This window comes from Lathyrus oleraceus, chromosome 3 (genome assembly GCF_024323335.1).
Source record: "Lathyrus oleraceus cultivar Zhongwan6 chromosome 3, CAAS_Psat_ZW6_1.0, whole genome shotgun sequence".
Lineage (NCBI taxonomy): Eukaryota > Viridiplantae > Streptophyta > Magnoliopsida > Fabales > Fabaceae > Lathyrus > Lathyrus oleraceus.
The window spans coordinates 391,786,182-391,798,569 of record NC_066581.1 but is presented as its reverse complement, the minus strand read 5'-3'; the positions used below and the strand labels follow the sequence as shown (position 1 = coordinate 391,798,569).

General features: G+C 36.5%; 1 protein-coding gene across 1 annotated transcript; it reads left to right on the top strand.

The window, feature by feature from the left end:
• Positions 1–772: 772 nt before the first annotated feature.
• Positions 773–1,492, top strand: LOC127131414 (uncharacterized). Its single transcript, XM_051060339.1, has one exon. It carries the CDS (start codon positions 773–775, stop codon positions 1,490–1,492), a length of 720 nt encoding a protein of 239 aa, XP_050916296.1.
• The last annotated feature ends 10,896 nt before the right edge of the window (positions 1,493–12,388 follow it).

The window sequence follows — 12,388 nt, the reverse complement described above, 5'->3', positions numbered from 1 at the left end:
TGTTTACCTGTATTACTTTAGTCGTTTTATTTATGTTATTTACTGCATTACTTTGTTACTTTAAATATTCATATGTTGTATTCTAGATATTATCTGTCATATTACCTGTTGGGATGGGATGATACTATGTGAGAGAGGCTCTACACCCGATCTTGAGTATACATGTAGGATAGATTCATGGATAGTCGTGTTGGCTTGCGTTTTGCATGTTGGGTTATCGCGAGAGCAACACCTAGACTAGACTCACTTGAAAGTACTTTTGTCCTGTGAGAATTCACTACGGCATGGTATTTTCATTTGACTCGATGTCTCTAGGAGACCTTTTAGGGACCACCTTTGAGGATTCGTACACACCTGTGAGAGGGATATTGGGGTTTTATGTAGGAAACCAAGACCCTTCATACCATTGATCTCTTATATACGTTGGACCTTTGATCCTATTTCAAGTTACATGGACATGTTATTATCCAGATTTCCCAGATCACGTCGGACCTTTGATCCTATATAGAGTTACATGGATAGATTATTATTCAGATTTCTCATATCATGTCAGATTATTGATCCCATATTGAGTTATCCAGGCTGTCTAGGTCATGCCAGACCTTTGATCTTATATTGTGTGATGCGGCCAGATTATCCAGAATATCCAAATTATATCAAATTGTTGAATCTATGATGCTTTCATATCATTACATCATTTTGAAATTAATTTTTGCATGTATATTTCCAAGGAATTAAAGAGACAAGTCTTTGTTTGAGTGATCATTAGAGAATGGATCCTACTAGAAGAGGTGTTTATACCTACAAGTTTGTGGAACCTTCTTTGAAGACATTGAGAGGATTGGGAGCTCGCTTGGTTTTCGACAATAAAGACAAGTTCAAGGATGCCTATGGAAATATTCTAGGAATGCTTAACATTGAGGTCAACATTACAGCTTTTCACACTCTAGTGCAGTTCTACGACCCTCCTTTGAGATGCTTCACATTCCAGGATTACCAGTTGGCTCCTACTTTGGAGGAATATTCACATATTCTGGGGATTGAGATTAAGGATCAGGCTCCCTTTGTCCCTACAAAAGAACTTCCTAAGTCTCAATATCTAGCTGAAATCATTCACATAGGGAAGAAGGAGGTGGAGCTCAATCTTAAACCTAAGGGTGGGACCCATGGGTTTGCCTTGAAGTTTCTGGTTAACAAGGCTATTACATTTGCTGAAGCTGAGAGTTGGGACGCCTTCAACACTATCTTTGTTTTGATCATATATGGGATCATGTTGTTCCCAAACATGGAAGACTTTGTTGATTTGGCTTCTATCTACCTCTTCATGGCCAAGAACCTCGTTCCTACTCTTCTTGCTGACAAATACTACTCCATCCATGTGAGGAATGAGAAGAAGAAGGGGATTATCATATGTTGTACCCCCTGCTGTATAGATGGTTTATTTCACATCTACCCAACAAGGGTCCTTTTGTTGACAATGAGGGAAATCTGAAACGGTCTCAAAGAATCATGTCCCTCACAGCTGAAGACATCTCCTGGTATTCTAGAGTTTACGACGGTGTTGAGATCATCATGGATTGTGGCAATTTCCCCAATGTACCCTTTCTAGGTACAAAAGGTGGAATTAATTATAACCCAAGGATATCACTACGCCAGTTGGGCTACCCGATGGTAGACAAGCCAGATTCTGAGATTCTAGAGGAGTTTGTTTTGTATGAAGGGGTTGACAACTCAGAGTTCTAGAAGAGGATTATCCGAGCATGGGGAGATATCCATCATTGTGGAAGGGCCTAATTGGGAAAGAAGAACTGTATTGTGAAGGAAGCCTACACTCAGTGGGTTCAGGAGAGAGTCAAAGAGTTTTTATTGCCATTTCCGCCTGAACCTTCCATGATCATCAAGCCAGTTCAGTCTGTTGTTTCTCCTATTTCAGAGGTTGACAAACTCAAAGGGATTATCAAAGCGTTGGAGAAAGAGAATGCCAATCTCCGATCTAACCTAGGTAATCTCACCTTGGAGAAAGAGAACCTGAAGTTTAATCTCAACCAAAAAAGAGACCGAGCAACCAAGACCGCCAAAGAGATCCAGGAAGAACAACACAAAATAAGGAAAGTAGGTGACACTTTGAAGTGTACTATCGAAAGCCTTTCTGTAAAGAGGAAACAACTTGCCGCAGCACAGTACAAGGTGTGCAAAACTGAGATCAACTGCCAGGATCAGCTCAAAAGGTTACAAATCCAGCTAAAGACTTTCCAAAAGGAGCTGAAAGAGGAGCAAGACCGGGTTAAGAAGCTAGAAGTTTCTCTGTCTCAACATCATTTCGACCTGGACAAGAAATTCGAAGAGATTCGGGAGCTGAAGAGTTAAGCTTACAAGAACTTTGAAAGTACCAAGTTGCTCGATCAAGAGGTCACTCAGTGGGAAATAAAGAGTCGTCATCTTCAAGTCCTTCTAGACCAGAAGGAAGCTTTCTTGCGGGATCTTCTGTACCTGTTATTTCCTCAATATTGAATAAAATGTGTTGTTTCCCTTTATTTAGGCATTATCTTCTATCTCTACTCTTATACTCTATGATTGCTCGTAAAACACAATAGATGAATCTCGAAGATCCCTTGGAAATAATAAATAATAATAAAAAGAACTTTTTGCATATGTGCATCATTCATACATCATATTGCATTTCATAAATTCGAGACTAATGAACTCATCTTCACTTGGCCTTTTTCCAGAATCACCACTTCCATCAGAGCTGATTACCCGACAACTGTCTTGAACTAGAAGAATGTCGCAGGTTACCATGGAGGAACTCAGAAGAAATCAGGAAGCAATGAAGGTTGAGATCGACCAGCTGAAGACTCAAATAGGTTTGATCATAGAGATCCTGCAGTCGATGATGAGGAAGGAATGCAACTCTTTTCCAACTGTTGCTCCAGAAGTGGTCACTCCGATGAACATGCATGGCCTCACTCCACCTCAGGAGTAGCCTCGTGGATTTCATCCACATCCTGTACCTCCAAGGGTTCCTTACCAGCGGTCATTCCCTATGCCCCGACCAAGGCAAGGGAACCCAATGTCGAACCAATATCCAAATCAGTGGTGGACCTTTGCTCAACAAGGAAGATAGGAACCAAGAAGGCCTCCAAAGCATTTTGATCCAGTGCCCATGTTGTATGGTGGACTTCTACCTTTGTTTCTTAATAGCTCGTTGGTGCAGCTGAGGGAAGCTAAGGCTCATCCAACACCTCTCCCTCCAGATTATGACATGAACATTAGCTGTGAGTATCACTCTGGGACGCCAGGGCACTCGATTGAGAATTGTAATATCTTCAAGTATAAGGTACAAGATTTGAGACCATGTAGCAGATGAATTCAAGTGGATCCCAATACTTGCGTCAGATGAAAGCTCAAATCACAATAACTTGGTCTCAAAAAAGTTGGCATTGGCCAAGTCCTTTTGCATATGGAAGGTTGCCTAATTCTAAGTTCAAAGCTCAGATCAAATTCAACAGTCCACACAAACATTTTTTAGGGTTTTTGTTGTTTGTTAAGTATTTTAAGGTCCTAAGACCACAAACACAAACAAGGTATACAAACAAATATATACAATCACAATATATGGCTCAAGTGAGCAAAGTAAAAAATGACATAAACATGAACAAGTTAAATGATATGTAAATGGCAAATGAAATGGTAAATGGCTTGAATTTAAATTGCATAAAGTAAATGACTTGAAATTAAAAGGAAGAATAATAAGAGTTAATCAAATGCTAGTTGATTATATGTTAGTGGTGTTTTGCTTTTCAAATGATTAAGTCATTCTTTGGAGAACACTCAATCCTCTATTCATAAGCATGGATCCTTGAACCAAGACATCTTCCAAAGGAAGGAAAAAAGACCAAGTTTCCATACAATACCATGAAAGGGGGGAGACTTACAATCTCACTTACTAGAGTGATATGCTTTTGGGTCACAATTTAGCGTTATGTTAAGCAATCATAATTGGACTTATGTAGAAGTCACAACTATTTGAGGTCGGGCAATAGAAATTTTGGTGTTAATGCATGTTAGAGATATGATATAATGAACCATACTCCTAAAATATACCACACACAAAAAGAAAATGATCAAGGGATGGACCTATCTCATTCATAGCTGTATTGGTTCATCTAACACAAGGTTATTGATGAACCAATTAACCTTAGGATATTGAGACTTCATTGGTCAATGAAAATGGATGGGATAGAATGAGATTATAGATGGAGAGGGAGGGGAGATGAGACAAACACAAATTGGTCATGGGAGGAATTTTATCAAATTAAAATTATTCATTCATTTTGGGAGATGAAATATACATTTCATCAATCCCGTAAACCCAATGATTTTAATCCAAAAAAAGTCAAATCAACTTTGACCAATGCCCAAACACATAGTCAAACTGCAAAAGTCAATAAAAATGGCTCAACATAATTTCTACATAATTAATCAATTAAAAATCAAATTAAAATGCATTTAAATTAAATTATGTTTGATCAAAAACCTAAAACTTCTTCAAAACACCAAATAAATGGCCAAGAGATTTATCCTAGGTCGAACAAGGTCAGAGGACCTTAGACAAAAAATTCATAATTTTTGAAAAGTCAGAAGTATTTTTAAATAATTAAAAATATGCATAAAAACAATTAAATCATAAAAAAAATATCAAAATTAATCCAAAAAATAATTTTAATTCAGAAAATGAAAGAGGTAAATATTTGAATTTTTTTGGTGAAAGTCCTATATTTTTTGGATTAAAAATGAAATTAATATGAATTAATTAAAAATAAGGGATTAAATGAAATAATCAGAAAAATCAATAAAAGAGAGCCATCTGATCTCCCTTATTAATTGAGGTGGCAGATCAGATGGTTAGAAACGCGCGTTCCACCAATGCTTCAGTCAACTGTCCCACACGCGTGATAACCAATTTGGATGGATGAGATTAGAAGCTATGGACCAGATCAGATGGTTGGAACCTTGCCAACACACCACCAGAGCCCTAGCTTCGGTCATCTTCTCCGATGAGGACCATCGGACTGGTCCAATCTCAACTCGAAGGAAAATGAAAAGTCAATACACTAATTTGAATGAAAATGCTCAGGAGCACGAATCTGGCCTCAATTTTGTCCAATTCCAAGGATATAAAAAGATACAGGGATTTGAATTTTGAGGATCATGAAATGAGTTGCTTCGATTTGACCTCAGAGCAACTCAATATTCTTGCTTACATTGATAGGATTTCAGACAACTAAAAATCAACAAGAATGGTGAAGAATTGAGGGAGAATCGAAGAGATGAAATTTCTGAAAAATCACCTTCAATGGAACTTCAGATTTGCACAATCTTGCTTTCAATTATGCTTGGCCTTGCTTCAGATGCTTGATGGAAGTGAAATGGATCAAAGAAAGGGATGGACTCTTGGAGTTTCAATCTCAAAACATATGGAGAATTGAAACTTGATTTTTAAAGAAAATCCTTAAGTTTATCCTTCAATGGTGAGGGTTTGAGGTTGCAGGTTCAAAGCTTGGGCATGAGGTCCTTAATTCTGAGCAATGAGGGTCTTATTTATATCCAAGGATATTGATTTCTACACACTTCCAATTTTGGCAAAACATGAAAATTCTCTTCGCATGGTTGCATGGGCGTGTGCTAGGCCCATGAAATGATATGATATGATCCATAATTGAGTGTGCATCATGCTGAACTCATGTTGGGAGGCCATGCAAATGTGTATGAAAAGTGGGAGTTGAAATTATCCAATTGGTCCTTTAACTTACACCCATGTGCAAGTCTCTCATACTTTGGCCAAATGAGGTGATCTTAGAGGTTTTGAAAAGGTGAGATAAAGGGGAACAAATTTCATGTTGAACACTTTTTCATTTGAAGCTTTAATCATGACGAATTTTAAGGTGGAAGTTTGGGAAATCAAACATATTTGAAAATTTTCTAAGTCCCAAGTCAAATGTTCACTTCTTCCACCTTGAATAACTTTTTCTATGGACTTCAAATGAGAAACGTTTTTTTCATCAAAGTTGTAGATATTTCAAACTTCTTCAATTTAGTCACAAATTTGACCTCATTTGGATTCGGCATGAAGGAGTTATGCATTTTAGAAGTTGAGGAAAATCACTTGTTCAATGGTATTGGCCCAAAATGACCTATAATGTTTCCTCTTTGAACATGCATTTGCAAGTTGAATTTGAACTTCCTCCAAACATCAAAGTTGACATAGACACCTTGAATTTGATCGTGCAATTTGAATGGCTTTCATATTATAATGATTGAGCAAGTTATGGTCTTGGGAAGTTGACCTCCAAACTAGGGTTTAGACAAAATGACCTATAATCTTTCATCATAAAAAATGACTTTCCAAGAAAAACTAGCTCTTTACCTCAAAATGAAAGTTGTTTGGAATGTCATTTTTAGTAACGTTTCTCTTAGTATCATTTTCATATGACAAAAATTGTAGGAGATAAGGTCTAGGGAAATCTAGTTTTGACCAGTTGACTTCCTCTGGTCAACCACCATGAACCATCTGGCTATATTGACATTCTCTTGACTTTGGGACTCATGGAGAATCATATATTCATAATATGTTGTAATGTGAAGTATCCCTTGAAATATCTGATCAATTGTTGAAGGAACTTGTTGAAGAAGTCACACAAGATACCCAGATGAATTAGGGTTTCCAAGGCAAACAAACTCCAAACTCTTGATGATTTCTTGATCAAAATCATATGTGAAGATCACAGGGATCCATATATGATGCCTAGAATAAAATTGAACCATTTCTTGATTGTTCTCCTTGCATTAGGGGTCTTAAACCCTAGATATGAGCTTGATAGAGCATAGGTGAACATACATACTACCTACAAAAGCAACAAACTATACATTGACATATTTTTGGTATTTTGGTTAGTAGACAAATAAAAATTAAGTATGATACAATTAAATGTGCTTGGTGATCTCTCCCACTACAAACCCAATGAATGAAGGGGTAAGGAGGATGCCAAGGTGTGGTCCCAATGCCAATGCATATGATGAAATAGCATGAGGGATCTTAGGCTCAAAATTGGGGTCTTACAGTATCAAGGTGATCCAATGAGTTTTTTGTGTTGTATTGGATCGACATCATCTTCTTCTGAGTTTTTCGATAGTTGCAATATGGGCTCAACTAAAGTCGAAGTTGGGTTGCAATCTTGCATCACAAATCTCTTAATTATTTCGCTCGCATATCTTCTTTGGTGCATCATCAATCATCTACTACTCTTGTAGAATTCGATACCAAGGAAGTATGAGAGATTTCTCAAGTCTGACATTTCAAGCTCCTTACTTAGGTTATGTTTGAAGTCTTCGATCTCCTTCTTACAACTTCCTTTTATCAACAAGTGATCGGCATAGAGATATAATATAAGCAATTGACTATTTCTTCTTCTTACATATACTTGATGCTCATTAGTGCATTTCACAAAATCCTTCTCCTTTAGAAAACTGCATATCTTCTTATTCCAAGCTCTTGGAGCTTGCTTAAGTCCATACAGGGATTTATGCAGCCTGTATACCTTGGTTTCTTCTTCATGTTTCACAAACCCAACTGGTTGTGCAACATAAACTTCTTCATCTAATGGGCCATTTAGGAATGCATATTTCACATCCATCTGACATATGTGTCAGTTGGTCATGTTTGATAGACCAACAACTAACCTGATTGTTTTGATCCTAGTAACAGGTGTAAAAACTCTGTCGAAGTTGATTCCTTCCTTCTGAATAAACTCTTTTGCCACAAGTCTTTCCTTGTGTCGAGTTACTTCTCTGTTAGGATTCAACTTCACCTTGTAAAACGACTTCACATCGATTGTCTTATTTCCTTGAGGAAGTTCAACAAGTGACCAAGTGTTGTTGACTTTTATGGACTTCAATTACTCATTCATTTCTTTCACCCACTTTGAATCCTTCAATGGTTCAGCTACATTGACTGGTTCACCATCTGCATAGAAAGCATAGTGTACCAACTCACCTTCGTCATCAATTACATCATCTGATGTAATCCCACATTGTTGCAACCTTGTAAGAATGTGTCTACTTCTTTGAGGTCTTCTTGTGCTTACTTGACCTATGACTTTTTCTTGTAGAACATCTCTTTCGACCTCACCTGTTAGTTCTTCACATAAGATTATTATTGAATCATTCTTTACATTTTCAGTCCAATCTCATTCCTTAAGTTCATTTATGATCACTACTTATCTGTTCATTGGGTCGAACAACTTGTATCCTTCATTCAAATGATATCATATTAAAATCATTTGACTCGACTTATCATCAAGTTTTCTTCTCAACTGACCAGGCACATGTCTATGTCCAATATATCCAAATACTTTCATATGACTCAAGCTAGGCTTGACACCAGACCAACATTCTTCTGGTGTGATTCCTCATAGCTTCTTTGTCGGACATTTGTCTAATATATATGTTGTTGTCGACACAATTTATCCCTATAATTCTTTGGATAGATGCTTGCCTCTCAACATACTTCTCACCATATTCATGATGTTTCTATTCTTCCTTTATGTCGTTCCATTCTACTATGAAGTGTAGGGTAGGACCACCTCATGCACAATCCCTTCTTTCTCACATAACTTATCGAAGTCTTTCGACGTATATTTTCCACCACCATAAGCCCTTAGAATCTTAAGCTTTCGACCATGTTGTCTTTTGACCATGGATTTAAACTTGGCAAATACCTCAATCACTTCACTTTTCTTCTTGATTAGGTAAGTCCACAGTTTTCAACTGAAATTATCTATGAATGTGACAAAGTATATGTTACCTCCAATCGAATCCACCTGGATAGGACCACATACATCAGAGTATATGGTTTCAAAAATTTCTTTCGACTTGCTTCTTGCATCCTTGTTGAAGTTATTCTTGTGTTGCTTCGCCTGCACACATTCCTCACACACTTAGCTTGGAATGTCGATTTGTGGTAACCCTTAAACCATATTTTTCTCTTCAGATCTCTGATGTCTTTGAAATTGAGATGGCCAAGTCTATAGTTCCATATCCATTCATCCATGCTAGCTGCAGTTGCAAGGCACTTATGCTCCATCACATTAAGTTCAATCTTGAATTTTCTATTCTGAGACATAAGTGCCTTCAATATTAACCTTCCATCTGAGTCGAGAACTCTCATCATCTTGTCTTCAATCGAAACTTTGTAGTTCTTTTCGAACAGCTGCCTTATGCTGAGAAAATAGATCTCATGTCTGGTATGTATAATACATTGGAAATTACTGACCTTTTGTCATCTTTCCTCATAATCAGAACATCACCAATATCTTCAGGTGCTAGAGTATTGTCATTTGCAAATTTTACCATGTTCTTTATTGAGGGTTTCATGTTGAGAAACCAATCTTTCCTACCATCCACGTGTGATGAGTATTCTGATTCCAAGTATCATTGGTCCTAGAATCTTTCTTCATCTCTTGTTGTGACCATCAACATCTCTTCTTCTTCATGTTTTACAAACTTTGCATCAGTTTCCTGATTCTTCTTTTTTTTAGGAAAATCACTTGAGTAGTGACCATACTTTTGACAATTGAAACACTGAATATGACTTTTGTCAGGTTTTCGACCACCGTCTCTTCCTCTACCTGCAACACCACCTCTTTGGTTGCTTTGGTATTAAGACTTTCTCGGATTCTACCAACCTCCTTCTTGCTGATCTCAACTAGTCTAATTATTATAGCCTCGTCTACCTTTATTGCTGAACCACTTCAATTTTCCTTTCTTTTCTTTTGTTGATTGCGCCTACAAAGCCACATCACTCTTCAACTTTCTTGCCTCTCTGTCATCCATTCTTTGCTCATGAGATTCAAGCATCTCTTGAAGCTCTTCCTTTGTCAATGTTGACAAATATTTCAACTCTTCTATGGCTACTACCACATGGTATAACTTTGGAGCCAATGACCACAAGATCTTGATGTTAACGCTTCTCCACATATCTTAATTTGATTCACCAGTTTCGTAACCCTAGTGAAAAAATCAGGTATGCTTTAATTGTCTTCCATCTGAAACAATTCATATGTTCTTTTGTGAGTTTTAAACCTCACCTCTTTCACCTTCTCAGTGTCTCCAAACATTTTTTCCAGAATTTCCCATGCTCCTTTCGCCAAATCAAAATTCCTTAGCTTTTCAAAATCATCATAATCAACACATTGATAAATTATAAAGAGAGCTTTATAATCTTTCTTCTTCAATTCTTTGTGTGCGGTCTTTACTTCATCAGTTGTGTTTTCTACGAGCGGTGTTACTCCCTCCATCACAAGATCCCAAAGATCTTGACACTAGAAAACAACTTTCACCTGCTTACACCAATTCTCATAATTCTGACCCTTCAGAATTGGGAGACTCTTTGAAAATATCCTTTTGGATTATTCAACGCCATCGTGTTTTGCTTCCCACAAATCGCTCAGTCATTGCTCTAGATACCAGATGTTGAAAATTCACCAAAATCTATGGAGAATTCCACTGCAATCTTGATGAACAAGATTCAAACACACCAATCGAATTCCCTCTTGTTCTACATTATTCACTTGAGTGAATTAATCAACCTTGATTGCAAGATTATTCTCGCTGCACAATTGTTAATGGAAGAATAAAGAAAAGATGAAATTGGAGAAGAAATAAATTAGGGTTTAGACAAAATAAGGGAATAAGAAAAGATTTTATGCAAAGCTTCTCTCTGCTTCCAAACTGGAATTTTATTCTTTGCAACTACAAGTTCTTCTTTTTTACAATGATAGGGATTAGTCCCTATTTATAGATTTGGGTTTGCTTGCTCCTTAAGAAAAACCTAAAATATCTAATTCTACTAACACTATAAAATTAGACCTAAGTCAGAATTCCTGTCGAGGTACACTACTTCGACGTTTCGATAACATAATGCATTTCGACAACTTCTTTGCCTCTATCGAGCAACCTGCTTCGACACAAGGAATTACAATTCAATAATGTCTTGATGAAATGTTTATATGAATCGTGTTGTCAATGTTTTAGGACATTAGTCTAATGTTTAAAAATGTTTACGTGAATTAAGTTATTAATATTTGAAGACACGAGTCCAATGTTGATGAGATACAATTTATGAACTATGAGTGACCGTGTGAATACTCTTAGGTTTTCTAGGAACCAATGTTCATTGTTTTTAAGGTTTGATAAGTACTAGTGTTTGATTACGTCTAGGTTCGAAAGAACAAATGTTTTAGCCTAATTGGAAATGTTATTAGGTTTGAAAGAACTAGTGTTAACCTTAATTGGAAATGTTGAATTATGGTTTGGAGTTTAGGATGGAAGAATTCATTTGTTTGAAGTGTTATGCATCATATATTTCGGAGTTAGGTTAGGACTTTGTTCCAGTGTTTTAGAACTTCAGTAAAATAATGTTGAGTTCAGTGATGGTACCACATGCATCGGAGTAGAGGAGATGAGCATTGCATATTATTCTTGTATAGGTTTAAAATATTATGTGATTGTGATTGATGTATTTGTAGTGAGAAATTTTATCCCCGCTGTTATTATACCATGTACTTTTATAGAAAGTATTATCACCCATTTTGTTTCTATGTTTATCTGTGTGAACCCCTGTGCAGAGTATTCTTAGGTTGATATTGAGGGGTAGTCGTTGCAGCTTGTTTATGAAAGATGGTGTAAAAGACCACTTCAATTTCTTTTCTTTAAGATTATGTTGTGCTGAAGCTTTAGCCAACTAGTTAGGTTAAACTGGAATAAAAGCTCTAATATTGTAACATTGGGGTTGAGATTATTTCCTTGGATATTTTCTATGTTTTCTATTATGTTGGAACCAAAAAAATGTTACATTATTTCTATGATTGCAATTTAATTATCATCTTGAAATAAAAGTTTAAGTGTTTATGTTGATGTGACACCCTTGTTCTATATTTTTACATTCTGCAATGTTAGGAATATTAAATATAAAGGAAAAAATTTATTGTGGGTTAGGGTGTTACATATGTTATTCCCGAGAAACCCAAATTCTAGACCTATAAAGTATCTATAAATACTTCAACCTTAGTGTTGAAAGGAAGTTCGATATATTCTGATACAAACACAAAAAAACATTATGAAACATAGTTTTTCACCCTCACGAGCTTTTTATAACCCAGAGAAATACTAAAGCCTCTTGCAACCCCTGCAAGCCTAGGATTGTTACGCATCTGTATTTTTTTAACAAGTACACTTCAATATAAATAAGAATGATTAAAGAGGGGGAGAAGAAGAGGAAGAAATACCACATGTATCTCCATCAATAAGGTAGTGTTTCCATAAAACGGTA